Source organism: Pinus tabuliformis, chromosome 6 (assembly GCF_031772625.1).
Source record: "Pinus tabuliformis cultivar Carrire ecotype Pingquan chromosome 6, CPIR1, whole genome shotgun sequence".
NCBI classification, from domain to species: Eukaryota; Viridiplantae; Streptophyta; class Pinopsida; order Pinales; family Pinaceae; genus Pinus; species Pinus tabuliformis.
The window spans coordinates 763,600,359-763,623,967 of NC_142292.1; the positions used below are offsets into that span (position 1 = coordinate 763,600,359).

At 37.5% G+C, this 23,609-nt stretch overlaps 1 protein-coding gene across 8 annotated transcripts in view; it reads right to left on the bottom strand.

The window, feature by feature from the left end:
• Positions 1 to 11,583: 11,583 nt before the first annotated feature.
• The window catches only part of LOC149260954 (uncharacterized), an 81,115-nt gene continuing 69,089 nt past the window's right edge, over positions 11,584 to 23,609 (bottom strand). For 3 of the 8 annotated variants that reach the window (XM_089421472.1, XM_089421452.1, XM_089421468.1), the window contains 4 exons: positions 14,914 to 15,072; positions 14,035 to 14,818; positions 12,801 to 13,586; positions 11,584 to 12,352 (listed from right to left, as the gene is read on the bottom strand). In XM_089421472.1, coding sequence (XP_089277598.1) covers positions 15,049 to 15,072 — 24 coding nt within the window. In that variant the 3' untranslated portion in view covers positions 11,584 to 12,352; positions 12,801 to 13,586; positions 14,035 to 14,818; positions 14,914 to 15,048. Of the gene's footprint in view, positions 12,353 to 12,800; positions 13,587 to 13,859; positions 13,947 to 14,034; positions 14,819 to 14,913; positions 15,073 to 23,609 lie in introns of all 8 variants that reach the window. The other 5 variants (XM_089421460.1, XM_089421457.1, XM_089421470.1 and 2 more) reach the window with 5 other exon arrangements.

Sequence of the window (23,609 nt, forward strand, 5' to 3'; positions counted from 1 at the left end):
TTTGTCAAGATGTCATGTTCTTCTTTACCATATTCTTCTAAGGTCAACATGCCTTTGCATGGTCTATCTTCATAGCAGAAACCTTATTCATGCTTTCAAACATTAATTAGTGGGCTCATGGAGTGAACTAATCCACAATCTTCAAAATCATATCTATTAGAGTTTATGCAACTCCTTTTGAAGTTATCCATCTTTCATTCTTCAGGAGACCATATCAGAGGTTGATCAATATCATTTATGTTTTCCTTGTCCATTATGCTTCTATATACCGTATGGAATAATTCTTTCTTATCCAATCAAAACATACAATCATGTTTATTTGTCATGCTTCTATGTATTGAGCAACCAAAAGGAATATTTATGTCCAATCCAATCTTATCCAAGACATGACATGCTTATCCAACCAAGCACATTTATGCAACCAACTCTTCCTACAATATTTTTGAAGACATGAATCTTTCTTCCTAATGAAGAACTTTAAAGATATAGATACCTCTTCCTTCATATTGCCAGCTAGTTTTCTTCCTTTTGTACAAGCAGCCATTTCCTTGTAGATAGTGTCTAAGATTGCATTCCTTCTCTAAGACGAGAAGTGCTAAATTATATCTTCACGTTGCAACTCGATTATCTTCATTCCTGTGAACTTCTTTGATGTTTGTTTCCATATTTTATAGTAGAAGTAAACTCTTGTCATTATACAAAGATTCTTTCACATAGTAAAGAACCTTTCATAATTACTATCAAGGATCCTTGTGATCCTTTCTTGCTAGAAGATTGCTTTGATAACAACATGATGCCAAAAAGTAGTTGCACGAATTGTGGAGTGTTGGATGGTCCAAAATCTTCTATCTTTGCTTGACGACTGCTACCAATGAGATGCAACTGGTGGTGTAGACTCTAATCCTTCCAATGCTTTATGCTTCTTTCCATAATGCCATGCTCCAAAACCTAAAACTCTTCTACAAATGTAATTGCACATACTACTCTAATTTCCATCTTCTAATAAAAGAGAAAACAAATTGTGAGCAAACCTGATAATGGGGGAGTCCTTTAATAATAAAGATCCTTGGGGTCTTCACTTTTCAGGTTCTTTATTTTCTTCAGCTATGTGAGCTCCACTCCTTTCCTTCCTCTTGTTGTTCTTCATGTTTTGAGGATCTTTAGGACAATCTCTTTTGAAGTGTCCATATTCATTGCATCCTTTGGACATATCTTGATTTCTTTGTGGTTGATTGTCGTTCCTTTGTGAAGGTTCAAATTTTCCAAACTTTCCTTTCTTCTTCTTTACTTTAGCAGCAAAAGCTTGAGACTTTTCATTTGGTTCAGTGTCATCTTTTGCTTTCAATCTTGTCTCTTCTTTTATACACAAAGACCATATCTCATCAAAGTTCGGAGTCTCCTTTATTGCGTAGATGCTTGTCACAAAACTACTCCATTCAGCAGGTAATGCATTGATTATACAAGTTATTCGTTCAAAATCATAAACAACTTCTCCAAGTCCTTGTAATTGATCCACCAATTGTGATAGTTTTAAGAGATATGAGGCCAAGTCTTCATCCTTTGATAACCTTGTCTTATAAAACCTATTTCTTAGAGATATCATCTAACTTGTAGTGTTGATTGAATACAATTTCACTAATTTTTCATATATTGCTTTAGATGTGCCCAAATCTACAACAAAAGGAATGAGATGATCCTTGATGGATTAAATAAGAATCTTTTGAGCCCTTACTTCTCCTTTCATGTACTTGGCCAATTCTTGATACTTATCCTTCTCTGGTTCTACAACTTTACCTAGAACATGGTCCATGATTTCATTTTCTACAAGTATCAAGTCTATTATTTTCTTCCGTGCTTGAAAGTTTGTTGACCCATCAAGCTTATTTCCTTCCTTATCATTTGATTTGAAGATTGACCCATAGAGAATAATGTAGTACTTACTTGATAGAGGATTGTCTAGTTTGATGAAGAGGTGTTCAAATACCTTGATGTTCCCAAGACTTCCAAAAGTCTTCAAGAGATGTCTTAGATTGATGACTTCTAGGATGCTTGGAACAATAGTGACTTCGAGCTACTTCAAAGAGTGTAGATGATGTTCCCAGGATTCTTAATGTTTCCTTTTGTGATGTCTTCCAAAATAAGTGATGATTAATGAGCTCCCAAGAGAGATGAATGTCCTTCTTCAAGATAACGATGTGTAATCAAGAGCCTTTAATGATGGAGAGAGAGATGATGGCTTGATGTGTAATCATCCCTTCAAGATGAGATTTTGAGTCCTCTTTCTTTTGTCTTTCCTTATGTCCTTCCTCATGTCCTTTAGTAAATGATGTCCTCTAAGGTAACTTGTATGAATGTCTTTCCTTTATGCCAACCAAAGCGATCTTCAATCTGCCTTCTCTTTACCTTAGCTCCAATACCATGTTGAGAAATAGATAGGGGAAATAGTTAGGATGATTTCCCTTTACTTGATAATTTCTTGTCAAAATTATGTTAGCTTATTATTACTTTTATTATGTTATGTTCATCAAACAATTACCAAAACCATAAACCATGAAGATCACAAATATACATGAAGAGATGTCTTAGATTGATGACTTCTAGGATGCTTGGAACAATAGTGACTTTGAGCTACTTCAAAGAGTGTAGATGATGTTCCCAAGATTCTTAATGCTTCCTTTTGTGATGTCTTCCAAAATAAGTGATGATTAATGAGCTTCCAAGGGAGATGAATGTCCTTCTTCAAGATAATGAGGTGTAATCAAGAGCCTTTAATGATGGAGAGAGAGAGATGATAGCTTGATGTGGTATCATTCCTTCAAGATGAGATTTTGAGTCCTCTTTCTTTTGTCTATCCTTATGTCCTTCCTCATGTCCCTTAGCAAATGATGTCCTCCAAGGTAACTTGTATGAATGTCCTTCCTTTATGCCAACCAAAGTGATCTTAAAGCTGCCTTCTCTTTATACCATGTTGAGAAATAGATAGGGGCAACACTTAGGATGATTTCTCTTTACTTGATAATTGCTTGCCAAAATTATGTTAGCTACTTATTACTTTTATTATGTTATGTTCATCAAATAATTACCAAAACCATAAACCATGAAGATCACAAATATACAATGGACACAAAATGTAGGCTCCAAGACAAGGCAAAACCTCCTAGTGGAAAACCCATAAAAGTATTCTCTTCTCATAGAATCAGATCAAATGAGAAATCCAAGACCCACACAACACAATAAGACAAGACCTCCAACAAGACCCAAGTCAGCTCTCCTTCAAGCTCTTTCAACAAATCAAAGCCAGCTCAAGTCAAAACCTTCCAAATTGGCTACAACTTCAAATTTTCGGCCCCAACAACAGAATTTCGGACCTACAGTAGATCTACAAATTTGTCCCCTACAGCAACTCCAGAAACTTGCACGTGTGAGAGAATTAGTGCAAACATTTGGTTTTCTTTCTCCTTGATCTTTGCTTTCTCTTTCTTGATTTCTTGCTCTTTTTCCCTTGGATACTCGCTCTTCTTGGCACAAAATTTGAACTTGCTTACTTGTGCTTCAAATGCGGTCGAATTGTCTTTATTTATACGCATCTAGGAGGACGAATTACCCCTTCCAGGCGGATTTGTCTCGTCGTGGATACAAAAATGACTTTATGACTCAAATAATTTTATTTTTCCACTTTCTTTTCAAACTTCAAATGGGACTTGACTTCAATACAATATTTTTACTTATGACATATATTCTTTTGACTTTGAAAAACCTAGAAGCATGAAGAACATGCTTGACCTAGATGACAAATTAATTTGAGCATGAAACCCATGCTTATAAAATAATATTTATTTTTCTTCTTTGATCTTTACATGAAATATACAATAATATAAGTACAATAGCAATTATGAAGACCAAACCTAGTTACATTTTCTAACATCTCGCAAGTTGAGGATATTGACTATGAGGAGACATTCGCTCCAATGTCATGTTATCCATCCATCAACAATTTTGGCACTTGCAGCTCAGATGAGGGGAAGATCGACTAGATGGACATGAACACATCATTCCTCAATGAGGCGGTTAAGGAAGAGATTTATATGGAGCAGCGAGAGGGGATTGGGACCTTCAACATAGACACTCATGTATGTTTGTTGAAGAGAGCTCTTTATGGGCTCAAACAAGCTCTGAGAGCACGGTACACTGGCATTGATAGCTACCTTCAAGTAATGGGCTTCACTAAGAGTGAGGTGGATGCCAGTCTATACTACATCATTGTTGGAGGGCTTCCTCTCATTATAGTGCTCTATGTTGACGATCTTTTCTTCACTGGAGTAGACAGCTTGATTCAGAATTGCAAGGAAAATTTTGCAAGAGATTTTGAGTTGAAGGATATAGGGCTTATGCAATATTTCCTCGAGCTGGAGGTATGTTAGGGTGATGGGGAAATCTTCTTAGGGCAAGAGAAGTACACGACAAAGATCCTTAGGAGTTTTCATATGCAAGATTTCAGGTCGATAACCACGCCTCTAGTCACAAGCTGGGGGAAGGTGGAAGCTAGCAGAGCAGAGCGAGTAGATGCTACATTGTATAGGCAACTCATGGGGTTGTTGATGTACTTGGTCAACACACGACTTGATATATGTTTTGTAGTGAACCAACTAAGCCAGTTCATGATGGATCCTACCAATGTTAACTAGGTTGTTGCAAAGCATGTTTTGAGGTATCTCATAAGCACGACGAATTCTGTATTATGGTACAGACGAATTGATGGGGTGAGGCTTGAGGGCTTCACAGATGCAGATTGGGCAGGGAGCTCTACATATCAGAAGATTACTTCAAGTTGTGTCTTCAACATTGGGTTAGCAGTTGTTTCCTAGTTCAGCATGAAGCAAAGATCAGTCGCACTCAGTGTAGCAAAGGTCGAGTACATGGTTGCCAGTTTGGCAATGTGTGGAGCTATTTGTACGAGGAAGTTGCTTGTGGGACTTTTCAAGCAGAGGATGGCACCCATTGTGGTCCACTGCAATAATCAAAGTTGCACTAAGCTCTTTGAAAATCGAGTGTTTCATGATCTCTCCAAGCATATGAAGATCAAGTATCATCATCTCAGCGCTATGCGCAGAAAGGGATAGTGAAGTTATTGTACATTACAATAGAGGAGAAGATAGCAGATAACTTGACCAAGGCAATGTTATCATAACCAGACCGGAATTAGTTAGTCCGGTCGTTTTTGGCCCAAAACCTATCTGAACCAGGGCTTCGAGCTAAAATAGGTCAATATGGCACCGAACTGATTGTTTCTCTAATGGAACTGGCCAGTTCAGTTCCAAACCGACCTGTTCAAGACGGTTCCATGCGGTTTGTACCTTCCCGGGTCAGCGTAAAAATTTGCTTTTTTTTTCATTTGGTTGGCCCACTTCTAATTCTCCCCTGGGATTCAAGCCTATGGTCCTTAGCCTAATATTCAAACCTATGGTCCTATTATTGCTATGCAATTCATGGTAATGTTAAATTCTTCAAGCAAAAGATATCATTTTACTTAAATTTTTAACATTACCATGAAATGGCTCAAGATGTTTGAGAGTGGTTCCAACCTCATTGGATTTCATACAGAGAAAGTAGAATTTTAGATTTCACTCAAAATCTAGCAAACTTAAAAATTTTCAAGATTTCAGGATTGCAGTGTTTCCATTGGATTTTGTCATGTACAAGGGTAAGGTCTATTATTTAATAAAGAGCACCAATCTCTCTATGTACTTTGATGTTAGTGGCATTGATTGTCGAACTCCTCTATCATGATTCTACTAAAAATGTACCCATCACTCAAACAAAATCTTGACTTGACATGCTGCTATTTTTCTATCTTATTTTAGTAAGGGTTATATTGATGAGAAAGATCCCAATATAGCAATGGTTTTGATGATATGTAAGTATTTGTTGTAACATGATTTTTTTGGATGTTAAAGACCATCTAGAGCCTATTTGTTGATGTATTTTCGTTTCAAGGATGGATTGCACTCAATGCTATTTTGGTTATGTGCACCCTTACATGTTATATAAATGAAAATGTTTGCTTATTTGTGTATAAATGGTTTGGATTCATGTGGATGCACATGTATATATATGTTTTTCTTTAAAATTTGAATATTTATTGTGTTTTTGGTCAACCAGTTTTTTGGTCTGGTTAATTTACTGATTATGGTTTGGTTCCCACTGGTTCCCAATCCACAAGGTTTTTCAGTTCGATCAACACTTTGGTTATGATAACATTGGACAAGGCAATGGAAAGAGGCAGTTTCGTCTATTTCATAGATATGTTGGGAGTTGTTCAGAATCCCTTTCTAGCTAAGAGGAAGTGTTGCAAATGTAGCGATGTAAGGTCTTATGGCTTGTGCCTTAGCCAATGAAGACGATGAATTAGTCTTTCTCTAGCATAGTGCAAATTCATGAGATAGACTTCAATTACGATGACTTAATTCCAGTTTACTGGAAACGTCATCAAGTTTGCATGAGTAATGTTGGACTTTCAATTAGTTGGAGTCTTCTTCATCTAGACTACAGCATGAGGTGGCAGTGACAAGTTGGGTTATAACGATTTAAGACTTAGGTTTTGATTGGAGAGAGAACGAGTTTTCTCAATTAACTCGCAATCACAACTAGAGATAATCAAGGAGGAACTCAAGCTAGTTAACTGGGACTTGCTCCAGTTAACTAGCAAAGGCAACTCGTGACACTAATGTGAATTAATTCGACTAAGCCTCCTGCATGTTCAGAGTCTATCTATAAAGAGAAGGACGAAGGCATATAATTCATAAACAATCCTTTGTGTGGAGTGTGCATCAATGAGGAGCAAGTGTGCATAGATATAGGAGCCACTAGTGCGCAAGGAAATAGGAGGCTCAAGTGCGCTAGGAAAAAGGAGCTTGTGCGCAAGGAAATAGGAGCAAGGGGATCAAGATTCTCAGAGCAGGTCAAGGTTATTCAGTTGGGGAACAATTGTGTGCAAATCAGAGATCAAGCAGTGATCAGGATAGGCCAAGATCAATTGTAGAAACTAATATTAGCAAGGAGACGCCTACCGCTTTCTCAGAGACAGTGTGTTGGTTGCAGTAGTAGCGTGAATTGTAATAGACCCAATTTTGTCAAGAACAAATCAATAAAATACCACAACCAAGAAAGCAGGTTTTCCCTTTTGAGTTTCTTGGGTAAAACAAGTGTGTCAATTTTTTGTGCATGTGTTTTTATCTCTGATGTTATTCCGCTGCTTATAGATTGTTAAGAAACTTTGTATCTTGGTGAAAGTAAATTTGGTTTAAGTTTTCAGTTGTCTTGTTTCTAGTAATTCATTTTAAGTAATTGCAAGAGTTTCGGGAAAATTACGGGTTAAATTAGGCCAAATAGGAAAACCACTTGTACATCTTCTTATTATGGGATTGGGAGAAATCGGCAAATGTTCGACTTGTGAAGTAAGGCTAGGGGCTTGTTTCCCTTAGCATTGGAACTCCTTGCAAATGGGTTGACTTGTGGGATCTCGGGGATACTCATTGATGCTAAGCTTCCCCTATATGATCCCATTGTATCTTTCCTTAACCCAACAAGGATAAGCTTGGAAGAGCATACAAACCTTACTTAGATTTAATCTACTGCAATCACATATTTCATGTTGTGCACTCACACACTAAACTAACCTAAGTCCAAGTGAAATCTAATTTAATAAAAAATCAACCGAGAACATTCCATCACATCTTTTGCAATTTTCAACTTGGTTATTGCCATCTACTTTCAAGTACATTTAGCTTTTGGGCAATGCAATTTTCATTTACTTTGAGCATCTCATTTTCAAATTTTTACTTTTCATGTATTATCTCTTGCTTTGAGCATTTGTTTCCACAAGTTATCACTCATCTCCATTACTTGCTATAACATTTGCATAAGATTTTCCCTTCATTTGATGTTATCATTATCACATCTCTTGTTTATGGATGCTTGTATGTGCTCATGATCATTTCATTCACTTGTGGGAATTATATACTTGCTCTAAAGTGATATGTTGTATTTTGTATATTAATGGGGGATATGTTTCTTGTATAATTCAGTAACTCCTAGAACTTCATTTTGTTTATCTTAGCTTAATCAAGCGTTAGCTTTTGTCTCATATCATCCACTCGCCTTGGCTTCGCTAGGAGTTATAGCCTAGACGGAGGAGTTGAGAATTGGGTGACAGTTGCTCAACTCGAAACTTGCCCACAAGGACACACCCAGTGGATTTAAAGATTTTATCCACGTTAACCCAATGGTGGATTTAGCCAACAAGGCAGTGAGAGAAGGATCCAGCTCAGCCAACAGATCGAAGGAAACATCAAGGGCTTAATTAGTTGGATCATTTCTAGCCTTTCGTTGTATTTGTGTTTTTCCTCAAAGGGGAATTCTCTAAAGAATGGACCCCTTTACATTGTAGATTATTGTTAATGAAACAATAAATTTTGACGAGCAAAAATTACATGTGCGTGTTTGTGGGATTGGTGTGATTAATGTTTGCTTTTGTTGTTATCTATTCTTTACATGTTAAAATCTCAACTAGATCTACATAGGAATCTTCTAGTTGATAATTAGCCACTTTGTTGGGTTAGAAAATTTACCACTATATAATGAGAGAATGAGAGAGAAAAGAAAATTCAAAGGACAATCTAAGTAAATCTCTGACGAGGCTAAGCACTAAGTCTAAGTCTATTGTCTAGCTAAGACCAAAATAAAGTGTATATAGTAGTATCCTAGGTAAAATAATACAAAGTGAGAATGCCCAAGGTAGGAGTTGGACAACTCAATACTGGTCGAAGAGGAGACAGAAATATTTGAAGATGAAGCCAATGAGGTCAAGGTCTCCCGAATATGATGACCAATGGCGAGGGGGGTGATAGGGGTCACATTGGCTCGTTGTTAGAATCCTTGCATGCCATAAGGGTATTCGACTCTAAGGGGGTGTAGAAGTGAGGAAGCTCAATTCTCCTACCATCCAAGGTTTAAGGAGTGAAACTTTGAATAGATCTCTAACTGCTCTACTAGAACTCAAAGGCAATCCGACAAGCAAGAGGTGCCAAACATCTTTCTCAAAGAAGATAAACAAGAGGGCAATGTAGTGAAGCACCAAATCAAAGGATACAAAATCTTAATAAACGAGGTGAAATTCCCTTTCTTGCTCAGAACTTTAACACTTTAACTATCCTATTCAACAGTCCCAACAAAAAGATGACTTTATATAGGTTAGGTTCTTTGAGAAAGTAGCATCATATTGTAAATAATTCCTTAGAGAACATGCCATGGTGTGATCGGAGATCCACACAATAATGCATCGGTAAACTAGCCATAAAGCCAAAGGAAGTAATTGAGTCAAAAATGGAGATGATGCATTCCAAAAGACTTGTTTTGATGGACTTTGAAACCAAACATTTTAACTATCCTATTCAACAATTCCAACAGAAATATGACTTTATATAGGTTTAGTTCTTTGAAAGTAGATCATGTCGTAAATAATTCCTTAGGGAGCATGCCACGGTATGATCAGATATCCACACACTAATGCATGTGCAAACTAATTATAAAGCCAAAGGAAGCAATTGAGTAAAAAAAATGGAGATGATGCATCGCAAAAGACTTGGTTTGATGGCCTTTGAACCCAAAAATTATCCTCTCTTGAAGTCTATTCACAATTAAAAGCTATGAACCAAACATGTTTCTTCAAGAAAAAAAAATTATAGAAAAGAAAAGGAGCAACGGGTTATATTAAAAAACAAATACAAAACCATATCTAATTTAAAATTTAAAATAGCAGACTTAATGGTAGTCAAAATTAAGGAAAATGCGCATTTGAAGTTAACAAGGTCTTCACTTGATGGTAAAGTGTGAGTGTTTCATAACAACCCACCAAGGTTCAAACCCCAAAAGATATGTTCAACTATGATTAGCCACATCACTCATGCAAGGAGGTCATTCCTTATGAGATGGGATTAAGTGCAAGCTTAGGTGAATTTGGCTGACTAGATATCCCCAATGGCAGAGTCCCAGCTAAAGTACTATCAAGCACGGAGAATGTTGGATATTCCTGTTTCAAAATAGACACAGTTCAATGAGATACTCGTGTAATGGGCAAGGCCGTGCTTGCTGCAGTTGTAAATTGAAAGCATCATCAAAAAAAATTGCATAGGACTAGCATAAAATTTAAACGTGAAATTTAACATGGTCCAATAACCTCAAGACGTGCTCTCTCATGAAATTTAATCCCCCGTGCCATTTTCGTTTTTGCACCAGAAGCAGTCTCAGCAAAAACAACTTATTGCTGACACATTTCACAGATTTTGATGCCTCCAATAAGTGAAAATTTGATAAGATAGCAACAAGAAAATGATGTACAAGCAACAACAGGCCTGTTAGTTATCGGATTCAGGTCTCTCATGTATAGGCTAGGAAAAATTCAATATTTCCAAAGCTAATATTTTAATAGAATTGAAGACCGTGAATTCACCTTGAGGGAAGCATGTAGGCCACATTTTCCATGGACAACAAACCAGCATATACAGAACATGACAACTTCTATAAAAATGAGTGCTTCATTTGGATGAGTAATAAACGATGAAATATGACATCCTGTGAACTTTGCAACCCAAGTTGCCGTCCTCTTATATCAGGCCTTGTTAACAGTTCAAGATACTCTCTTGCATTATCTTTAGACCAATGAAGGCAATTTTTTCCACCCTCTGAAGCTACAAGCATATAACTTTTTGCATTGGTCCAACGAACTCTGGGACTTTCAATCTCATGATGTTTGATCCACCAAGATGCCTTACTTTTCCAACAGATCTTTGGTTATGACAACTCATTGCTAGCATATATACAGATGACTGGTGCAAACAATGAATCCAAATAACAAGCAACAAGAAGAATCAAGTACATGTAATGAACTCTGGGACTTTCCATCTCATAATGTTTGATCCACCAATATGCCATACTTTTGCAACAGATCTAACTTCAGTTTAACCTTATTGCCGGCATATATACAGATGCCTGTTGCAAAGAATAACTCTGAAAGAGGACTCGAGTGCATGGAATTATCCATGGGTAATACAATGGCATTCAGTGAATAAAGAACCCTGCAATGAAGCATTAGAAAATCAGTGGACATGAAATAGGAAGTTGCTAAAAGGGTCTCATCTGCACTAAAGTGTAGAAGAACATATGCACTGAAGTACTTTCATGGACGCAGAATGTTGGATATTCTGTTTCAAATAGAATACAGTTCAATGAGATACTCATGTAATGGGGAAGGCCATGCTTGCTACAGTTGTAAATTGAAAGCATCATCAAAAAAATTTGCATAGGACTAGCATAAAATTTAAACGTGAAATTTTGCATGGTCCAATAACCTCAAGACATGCTCTTTCATGAAGTTTGATCCCCCATGCCATTTTCCTTTTTGCACCAGAAGCAGTCTCAGCAAAAACAACTTATTGCTGACACATTTCACAGATTTTGATGCATCCAATAAGTGAAACTTTGATAAGATGGCAACAAGAAAATGATGTACAAGCAACAACAGACCTGTTAGTTGTCGAATTCGGGCCTCTCATATATAGCCTAGGAAAAATTCAATATTTCCAAAGCTAATATTTTAATAGAATTGAAGACCATGTATTCACCTTGAGGGAAGCATGTAGGCCACATTTTCCAGCATATACAGAGCATTACAACTTCTATAAAATGAGCACTTCATTTGGATGAGTAATAAATGATCAAATATGACATCCTGTGAACTTTGAGCGCTTCATTTGGATGAATAATAAATGATGAAATATGACAACCTGTGAACTTTGCAACCCAAGCTGCCGTCCTCTTCTATCAGGCCTTGTTAACAGTTCATGGTACTCTCTTGCATTATCTTTAGACCAATGAAGGCAATTTTTTCCACCCTCTGAAGCTACAACCATATAACTTTTTGCATTGGTCCAATGAACTCTAGGACTTTCAATCTCATGATGTTTGATCCACCAAGATGCCTTACTTTTCCAAAATATCTAACTTTGGTTATGACAACTCATTGCTAGCATATCCACAGATGACTGGTGCAAACAATGAATCCAAATAACAAGCAACAAGAAGAATCAAGTACATGTAATGAACACTCTGGGACTTTCCATCTCATAATGTTTGATACACCAAGTTGCCATACTTTTGCAACAGATCTAACTTCAGTTACAAAACCTTACTGCTGGCATATATACAGATGCCTGATGCAAAGAATAACTCCGAAAGAGGACTCAAGTGCATGGAATCATCCATGAGTAATATGATGGCATTCAGTGAATAAAGAACCCTGCAATTAAGCATTAGAAAATCAGTGGACATGAAATAGGAAGTGGCTAAAAGAGTCTCATCCGCACTAAAGTGTAGAAGAACATATGCACTAAAGTACTTTCATGGACGGAAATGTTGGATATTCCTGTTTCAAATAGGATACAGTTCAATGAGATAGTCATGTAATGGGGAAGGCCATGCTTGCTACAGTTGTAAATTGAAAGCATCATCAAAAAAATTTGCATAGGACTGGCATAAAATTTAAACTTGATATTTTGCATGGTCCAATAACCTCAAGACATGCTCTTTTATGAAGTTTGATCCCACATGCCATTTTCCTTTTTGCACCAGAAGCAGTCTCAGCAAAAACAACTTATTGCTGACACATTTCACAGATTTTGATGCATCCAATAAGTGAAAATTTGATAAGATAGCAACAAGAAAATGATGTACAAGCAACAACAGACCTGTTAGTTGTCGGATTCGAGCCTCTCATATATAGCCTAGGAAAAATTCAATATTTCCAAAGCTAATATTTTAATAGAATTGAAGACCATGTATTCACCTTGAGGGAAGCATGTAGGCCACATTTTCCATGGACCAACAAACCAGCATATATAGAACATTACAACTTCTATAAAAATGAGCGCTTCATTTGGATGAGTAATAAATGATGAAATATGACATCCTGTGAACTTTGAGCACTTCATTTGGATAAGCAATAAATGATGAAATATGACATCCTGTGAACTTTGCAACCCAAGCTGCTGTCCTCTTATATCAGGCCTTGTTAACAGTTCATGATACTCTCTTGCATTATCTTTAGACCATTGAAGGCAATTTTTTCCACCTTCTGAAGCTACAAGCAAATAACTTTTTGCATTGGTCCAACGAACTCTGGGACTCTCAATCTCTTGATGTTTGATCCACCAAGATGCCTTACTTTTCCAACAGATCTAACTTCGGTTATTGCAACTCATTGGTAGCATATCTACAGATGACTGGTGCAAACAATGAATCCAAATAACAAGCAACAAGAAGAATCAAGTACATGTAATGAACTCTGGGATTTTCAATCTCATAATGTTTGATCCACCAAGATGCCATACTTTTGCAACAGATCTAACTTCAGTTATAAAACCTTATTGCTGGCATATATACAGATGCCTGATGCAAAGAATAACTCCGAAAGAGGACTCAAGTGCATGGAATCATCCATGGGTAATACTATGTCATTCAGCAAATAAAGAACCCTGCAATGAAACATTAGAAAATCAGTGGACATGAAATAGGAAGTTGCTAAAAGAGTCTCATCTGCACTAAAGTGTAGAAGAACATATGCACTAAAGTACTTTCATGGACGGAGAATGTTGGATGTTCCTGTTTCAAACAGGATACAGTTCAATGAGATACTCATGTGTGGGGAAGGCCATGCTTGCTACAGTTGTAAATAGAAAGCATCATCAAAAAAATTTGCATAGGACTAGCATGAAATTTAAACGTGAAATTTTGCATGGTCCAATAACCTCAAGACATGCTCTTTCATGAAGTTTGATCCCCCATGCCATTTTCCTTTTTGCACCAGAAGCAGTCTCAGCAAAAACAACTTGTTGCTGACACATTTCACAGATTTTGATGCATACAATAAGTGAAAATTTGATAAGATAGAACCAAGAAAATGATGTACAAGCAACAAAATACCTGTTAGTTGTCGGATTCGGCTGTCTCATATATAGCCTAGGAAAAATTCAATATTTCCAAAGCTAATAATTTAATAGAATTGAAGACCATGAATTCACCTTGAGGGAAGCGCGTTGGCAACATTTTCCGGTGGACCAACAAACCAGCATATACAGAACATTACAACTTCTATAAAAATGAGCACTTCATTTGGATGAGTAATAAATGATGAAATATGACATCCTGTGAACTTTGAGCGCTTCATTTGGATGAGTAATAAATGATGAAATATGACATCCTGTGAACTTTGCAACCCAAGCTGCTGTCCTCTTATATCAGGCCTTGTTAACAGTTCATGATACTTCTTGTATTATCTTTAGACCAATGAAGGCAATTTTTTCCACCCTCTGAAGCTACAAGCATATAACTTTTCGCATTGGTCCAACGAATTCTAGGACTTTCAATCTCATGATGTTTGATCCACCAAGATGCCTTACTTTTCCAACAGATCTAACTTTGGTTATGGTAACTCATTGTTAGCATATCTACAGATGCCTGGTGCAAACAATGAATCCAAATAACAAGCAACAAGAAGAATCAAGTACATTATGAACTCTGGGACTTTCAATCTCATAATGTTTGATCCACCAAGATGCCTTACTTTTGCAACAGATCCAACTTTGGTTATAAAACTTTATTGCTGGCATATATACAGATGCCTGCTGCAAAGAATGGCTCTGAAAGAAGGCTCAAGTGCATGGAATCATCCATGGGTAATACGATGGCATTCTGCCAATAAAGAACCCTGCAATGAATCATTAGAAATTCAATGGACATGAAAGAAGAAGTTGCTAAAAGAGTCTCATCTGCACTAAAGTGTAGAAGAACATATGCACTTACAATCCGAGATTGTAGGACTCGTGCCATCTATCACTGCACAAGTTGAGCACTTGCAATGGAACACTGCAGATACGAGTCACGACTAGCCCATGGGAAAACATCGTGGAGCAGAATAGCAAAAGCATAGATCCACAACTAAAGATTGTAGACGAAACAAACCTGCAAAGAAAAATTGCACAAAGCAGACAAGCCAATGACACATCAGATAATGGTCAAAGGAACTCTTAAAGCAGATTTACCAATTTGTCGATAGAATCATTAAATCACATTCTTTAACTGGCATTCCTGAACATATATTGTAATACATACATGTACAAGCCTCTGAGAGATATTTGTCAAGCAATAGAATTAGAAGCATACAAAAGGCTAAGTTTGTCAACTTGACTCTAAAGTAATGGAAAGAATGATGTCATCAAATTGCTTATTGTGAAATTCCTTCTTGCAATGTTTTTCTGATGACCTTATATGGCTGTTTGTAGAACATGCAAACAGCATAATGCATTGAAAACAACATAAAAGGGGTACAGTCTATAGTAAGCTAAAGTAATCAAAAGCAATTGCACAACAACCTTTTTAGGGTGAAACCACCATCTTTGTAAAAAAATTAGCTAAATGTTGCCAAGCTACTTCACAAGCACACTGCTGAAAGCCAGAGGGCAGGAAGAGATGAAAACCTGTATCACGTAGGACACTATCAGAAGAAATGGAGATGTCAAAAGCAAAAGGTGAGGAGGGTATGAATCAGTATTTTTTTCAATTGTTATTTTATGCCAGTTAATATTTTTATCACAAAATAAACCAGAACATAAGAGATAGAACAAAAATAATTTTATTAATCAAAATGGTGAGGACTCCAATCCTCTTGTACAACAAATCAGGCTCCAACCTGTACAACAATATCTTTGACTTTTTCAAGGTTCCAACCTTGAACAGACCCAAGCTCCTACTTGGTCAAAATGAGGACTCCAATCCTCTCAACAGCTTCCAAGCTCCAACTTGGTCAAAAATCAAGACTCCAATCCTTTCAACTCCAAGCTCCAACTTGGTCAAATCAATCTTTTACAAGTAATACTTACTTCAAATCTCCAAGAGTGTTCCTTCAAGTCTTCATCAAATCTTCAACAATCTTCAATGCTCTAAGAATTTCTCCAAGGATGTCTGCTCCAATACAGTCTTCAAGTCTTCAACAAGGGCATCCAAGAACAGCTCCAACAATGTTTAACTGATCCAAGAATTCTTCATAGAAAAAAAACTGCTTCAAATGATCTGAATAGTTCTTCAAGATACCTCTATAAGACGCTCCAAGGAGGCTGCTACAAGAGGTGCCAAATTCTGCTTTCAAGGGGATCTAAGTCTGTCAACAATGATCAAAAGTCAAGATCCCAAGATTTGTTCCAAGATTGCTTCTCACATCTGCTGTATCTGTGACTGCAAGTCTGCTTGTGTCACTAGGCTGCTCAAAAGATGCCCAAAAGTCTGCCTCAAAGGATGCCCAATTACCAAACAATGTCTTCAACAAATTCTGATCATTCTGGAGTACTATGTGAAGAAGGGCCACAGGTCAAAAGTATAAGCCTACAAGTCTGAGATGCCACAGACCCGAAATTCAAAGGACAGATTCGAACTTTTTATGCCACAGATCTTAACTTCTTTGCCACAGGTCCCACAGGTCCGAACTTTATATGCCACAGATCCGAACTTCTATGTGGCAGGTATGCCAAAGGTTCGAACTTTACAGGTATACCACAAGGTTCAAACTTTTATGCCACAAGGTTCGAACTTTACAGGTATGCCACAGGTTCGAATTTTTATGCCACAAGGTCCGAACTTTACAGGTATGCCACAGGTTTGAAGGTGTGATCAAAAAAGGCCTAGTTCTGTGTTCAAGGAGGGCCAAGGTCTTGTCTTCAAGGTGTTGAGTGATCTGCTCCAAAAGAAGAGAAGAAGCCTGCTCCAAAATGCTGAAGTGTGTGCTTAAGATTGATTCCAAGATGCCAAAACCCACAGAAAAGTATAACCCTTGCCCAAGCTCACGAGTTGTGAACTTCTTGTTCTCCTACCTTAGGCTCGTATCTCCTCTTGTCTTGCTTTCTTAGCCGAATTGGATGATGGAATGGAGGAAACATCTATGCCAATATATAGTGGTTTTCCCATATGTGAATTGATATGTCTCTTGGTTAAGGGGTCGACCTGAGTTTATGTAGGCCTACATGAGGAAAAATAAAGATTTTGATCCTTTAAATTAAAATTTCAAAATATCCTCAATGAATAGGAGTTAGAGGGAAAGTAAATGCTCATTGGAAAGGCCTTGAAGCCCTCTACAAGTCTATGCACTAATTTTTTCGAGATGATGTCCACTTTGACATCAATAACAAGAATTTCTTCCAACAATCTCCCCCTTTGTTATTAATGGCAACAACTTCCTAATATGTTGCTCCCCCTGTCATCATGTTGCTCCCCGGTCATCATGTTGCTCCCACTGTCATATTCTCCGCTTTTGACATCAATAGTAAAGGGATGCTCTCATGGTTTCTCAGGAGCGGGAGCGGAAGCAGGAAGCGGGAGTTGTAGCGGGAGCAAGGAGCGACATTTTCAAAAGCTCCCAAGTCGGGAGAGAATTTTATATAATATATAGTTTTATATATTTTGATGCATATATGTCAACAAAAGCATGTAGAATGATGAATTAGTGATAAAAAAACATAAAAACATGGATTAAACAACATAACATCAATCATCTAGTTCTTACAATCTTCATCAACCACAAGTCCACAAGTTACAAGTTTCATTTATATAGCATGTAAGGGTGCACATAACCAAAATAGCATTGAGTGCAATCCATCTCTGAACTGAAAATACATCAACAAACAAGCTCTAGATGGCCTCTAGCATCCAAAAAAATCATGCTACAACAAATACCTACATATCATCAAAATCATTGCCTATCTTGGGATCTTTGTCATTAATATCACCCTCTAAGCATTACATAAGATAGATAGAGAAAACATAGCATGTCAAGTCAAGATTTTGTTTGAGTGATGGGTACATTTTTAGTAAGGTCATGATAGAGAAGTTCCACAACCAATGTCACTAACATCAAGGTACATAGAGAGCTTGGTGCTCTTGATTAAATACGAGGTCCACACCCTAGTACATAACAAAATCCAATGGAAAAATTACAATCCCCAATCCTAAAACACTGAAAAGCTGATAACTTTGTTGGATTTTGAGTGAGATCTAAAATTCTACTTACCCCATATGAAATCCAATGAGGTTGGAACCACTCTCAAACATCCAGAGCTATTTCATGGTAATGTAAAAAATTTAAAGGATGATCCTTTTACTTTAAGAATTTAGCATTGCCATGAATTGCATATCAATACTAGTGTTATACTTGATCATTAGGCTGCCCCACTCAAAAATTCTTGTTTCTTTCAATGTTGCACGAAACACACCCCTCCCCCAAGAATCCAAACTGGGAAAGTGTCCCATACGGATTCGTGGGGGATCCATCGTCAAATCCACGGTTCAGAAATCTGGAACCGCAAATCGGGTCGGCAAAGACAGTTCCGATGAATTCGAAACCGCGCAGGCCGGACCCACGGTTCTGGATTTCTGAACTGCGATTCAGACGTGGATCCACCTCAGATCGGGCTCGGATCCATAAGGATCCAAAGGGAGATGGACGGTTCCACAAAGTTCTAAATTATTTTTTAATTTTTTCTTTCACTTAAGTTGGGTTGGGGCTTCTCGGACACTCTGAAGGTGCTCCCTTGATGCTCCTTAGATGCTTCCTAAATGCTTCCTAGATGCTTCCTTTATCTTTCATTTTCATCCTTTTACTTAAATTTTTAACATTACCATGAAATGACTCAAGATGTTTGAGAGTGGTTCCAGCCTCATCAGACTTCATATGGAGAAATAGAATTTCATATTCTATTCAAAATTCAGCAGACTTAACAGTTTTCAGGAATTCAGGATCAATGGGATTGTGGCATTTCATAAGATTATATCATGTATCAAGGTATGTGATTGGCATTTAATCAAGAGCACCAAGCCCTATATGTACCCTAGTGTCAGTAGTGTTAATTGTTGAACTCCTTTGTCATGCCCTTAGCAGAAAAATTACCTTTCAATCAAGTCAAAATCAACGATCAAGCATGTTAAGCTTTTTCTACCATATTTTAAGGCTTAGGATTAGGTAGTTTGATCAAAATTGGGCAACGTTGACTAATATCCCTAGACAATCGAGGTAGAGGCAAAGACTAGACAAGACGAGAAGAATCTAGATTCTAGATGGTTGATGCTCTTATAATTAATTATTAATCTATAATGGATGCCCATATATATCTTGATTTATGTACAAATATGCATGTTTCCATATCTTCTACATGTAATTTGGTAATTTGGATGGTATTTACATGTTTCCATATCTTCTACAAGTATCTATCTTGTCCCTGCTTCATCCCTAGTTCATGCAACATTGGTTTCTTTGAAAAAAAATTGCATTTGGAACGTGTTTGCAAAAACAAAATTGCTAAAAAAGCTAGGGAGCAAAAAACAAAATTAGGGAGCATACTCTCGAGGTCGCCCTCGAAGGGAACGCACTTCAGGTTCGGATTCGGGGGGAGGGTCGCTCCCCAGCAACCTTGAATGATCTAATGGGATGTGAGAGAGATAACCCCATCTTTTGACAAAGATGTTCAAATGCTTCTCGAGGTAGGGGTTTTGTGAAGATATCTGCAATTTGTTCCTTGGTGTTGACATACTCCATTTTAATGTTCTTCTCTGCAACCTGTTCTCGGAGGAAGTGATACTTGATTGGGATATGTTTTGTCTTTGAATGCATGACTGGATTCTTTGAGAGGTTGATTGCACTAGTGTTGTCACAATAGATGGTGATAGGTTGATTTGTTTCTATGTTGACATCCTTCAAGGCTTCCTTCATCCATAGGATTTGTGTACAACAATCTACAGCGGTTATGTACTCGGCTTCAATTGTGGAGAGAGATATGGATGATTGTTTCTTGCTAAGCCAAGATACAAGACAATCTCCCAAGAAGAATGCATTCCCACTGGTACTTTTTCAATCATCAACGCTTTATGCCAATCTGCATCAATATGTTGTCAAGGTAAGAGTTGTGCTCTTAGGGTACCATAATCCAAAATCAAGAGTGCCTTTCAGATATCTGAGGATTCTCTTTACAGCTAGCATATGAGATTCCTTAGGGGTTGATTGGAATCTTGCCACCATTCCTACTACCTGCATGATGTCTGGTCGTGAAGTTGTCAAATATAAGAGGGCTCCAATCATTGATCTATAAAGAGTAGCATCCACCATAGGAGATTCATCATCCTTACTTAGCTTGCAACCTATAGTCATAGGTGTGCTCACAATAGCACATTCTTCCATCCCAAATCGCTTGAGCATATCTCTATGATATTTTGCTTGCAATAGGAACATACCTGCTTTGGTTTGAGTTACATTAACTCTAAGAAAGTAAGATAACTCACCAATCAGCAACATTTCAAATTCCTTTGACATATTTTGGGAAAATTCATGACTCATTTTACCATTATTGCTTCCAAAAATCAGATCATCTACATATACAAGTGTGATCAGCAGATTGTCTTTGTCCATCTTCATATAAAGATTGCTTTCGGCAACTCCTTTCTTGAAGCCTTGTTGTTGAATACAATGATCAAGTCTACCTTACAAAGCTCATGGATCTTTCTTTAATCTTTTCCTTCTGCTAAGTCGAACCCTTCTAGTTGTTCCATGTATACTTCTTCCTTTAGGTCACCATTTAGAAACGTGGATTTTACGTCCATTTGATAAAGTTTGGAGCCTTTTGAACAAGCAAGTGCCAAAAACATCCATATAGCTTCCAATCAGGCTACGAGAGTGAAGGTTTCTTCAAAGTCACTTCCTTCAATTTGAGAGTACCCCTTGCACACCAACCTTGCCATTTTTCTGACGATTTATCCTTCTTCATTCATATTGTTCTTGAACACCCACTTGGTTCTTATGACATTCTTGTCCTTTGGATGAGGCACTAGCTCCCATGTTCCATTCTTTTCAATTTGATGCATCTCTTCTTCCATTGCTTTTATCCAATGGGGATGCTTACTAGCTTGAGTGAAATTTTTTCATTATATCGTGGATAGTAGGGAATCATCATTCCTTTTTGGTGTATTTGTCATCTTCCTTCAAGTTTGTATTCCATCATCTACATCACCAATAATTTGATCTTCCGGATGATGCTTTTGAACGAATTTTACCCTTGATGGAGTTTGAGATGGTTCCTTTTGATTTTCTTGCTCCTTTTCTTCCTTTGCAGTATCTTCTTCAGGTTCTCCAAGAATATGATCTTCTCCATTGACTTCAACTCCTTTTTCAGGAAGAGCCTCATTAGTCTTTACATCAATACTTTCAACTACCTTTCGCAAACGATTGTTGTAGCATTTGTAGGCCTTTCTTCCTGTAGAATATCTAAGAAATATTCCTTCATCAATTCAAGAATCGAACTTGCCTAGTGAATCATCATTGATCTTCATAAAGCCCTTACTTCCAAATATTTTGAAATATTTCACTGAAGCGGGTCTTCCTTTCCATAATCCATATGGCGTTTTGTCACTATTCGCTCAAAGTTGTGCCCTACCAATAGTATTTATTGTTTCCCAACTGCTTCTCTCCAAAATTTAGGTTGTAAGTCAACTGCTAATAGCCTTGTTCTTGCAGTATCTTCTAAGGATTTGTTCTTTCTTTCAAACACTCCATTTTGTTGTGGAGTCTTAGCAACAAATAGTTCCCTCTTGATTCCATGTTTTTCCCAAATTTCAATGAATTCCCCTTAGGGGAATTATCCACCTCTATCTATCGTTAAACATCTGATTTTTGACTCACTTTCATTTTCAGCTACTGCTTTGAAGGTTTTAAAACATTCTAGAGTTTCTGGCTTATATCTTATACAAAATGCCCACATCATTCTAGTATAATCATCTATGAAAAATATAAAGTACCCTTCTCCTTGAAGAGTTGGAGTTACGGTTGGCCCGCACAGATCTACATGAATGATTTCTAAACGCTTTAATGATGAGCATTCCTTTGTCTTGAAGTTGGTCCTTGTTTGCTTTCCATTTTGACATGGTGCACAAATAGCCTTTTCAAGTTTTAAAGTTATGGGAGTGCCTCTCAATGCTTGAGTTTGTTGATCTTCGCCAAATTGTCAAAGTTTAGATGTCCCAATCGCTTGTGCCATAACTAGCTTTCATCTACTTGAATCACGTAACATTTTTCTTCTTGAATTTCACTGAGCATGTATACATTATTTGTTGTTCTTACTCCTTTTCCCACAAGCTTTCCTAAAGAAGACCTTCTTATCTCACAATCCTTGGCACTAAAATTATATAATGTCCTTGGCCACAAATTGTTAGAAAATTATATATTACAGAGCAATGGAACACATAAAATATTGCAGAAATATAAACGCATAAAACAAGAGAGACACAGATATACGTGGTTCACCCAGTTTGGACTACGTCCACGGAGAAACAACTAGTCCTTCCTTTTATATTATCCAGCAAACTTAAGAGATAGAACCTACAGCAGATTCACTGTAACACCCTCTTCACTCTCAATCTCCTCTCTCTTCCTCACTCAAAATACAGAGATGCATAGATGCAATACAATTCCCTCATATATAGTGAGGGGTTGCCTTCTAGGGCAAAAAAACCTAAACTAAACATAACTTCTACCATCAGATCATCCGCCTAATGAACGGCCCAGATTGACTAGAAATTACTAGACTTTTACAAGGCAATTTTACATCTATTTTTAGCTTCGGGGGCACTGCCCCCGAACCCCCGCGAGGGGGACAAGTCCCCCCTGCGTGGAGGGGTGTACAATCTTCCTGAGGTATACATCCGGCTGAGACATTTGAATACAGAAGATAATCAGGCTCCACGCCCAACAATCTCCCACTTGGAGACTGATTATAGCAACTCCACTGCTGCTTCATTTGCTAGACAATGACTCCACTTTGGACCTGGTTGTTTCTCATCTTCTTCATCATACTTAAAGACCAATTGAAACTGAGCAGATTCTCAGTTTCTCTCTGGTTACAGCTTTTGTTAGCATATCTGCAGGATTCTAGCTAGTGTGTATCTTTTCCAGCTTCAATTGTCCATCTTCCAATGCTGACCGTATGAAATGGTACATGAGCCGTATATGTTTGGTCTTGGAATGAAATGCAAAGTTCTTTGCAAGATGTATGGCACTCTGGCTGTCATTGTATAACCTGCCCAACTCTTGCTTCTTACCCAATTCATCCAGAAACCTTTGTAACCAAATCATTTCTTTACTAGCCTCTATAGCAGCAACATACTCTGCTTCTGTTGTTGAAATTGCAACAACACTTTGGATTTTTGAAACCCAACTGACAGTTGTTCCACCTACAGTAAATACATATCCTGTAGTGCTCCTCCTGTTATCTCTGTCACCTACCATATCTGCATCAACATATCCCTGTAGAGCAATGTTTGAACCACCAAAGCATAATGCTTGATTTGTGGTACCTCTCAAATACCTGAGAATCCACTTCACTGCCATCCAATGTTCTTTTCCTGGATTGTTCATGTACCTGCTTACAACTCCCACTGCATGTGCAATATCAAGCCTTGTGCAAACCATTGCA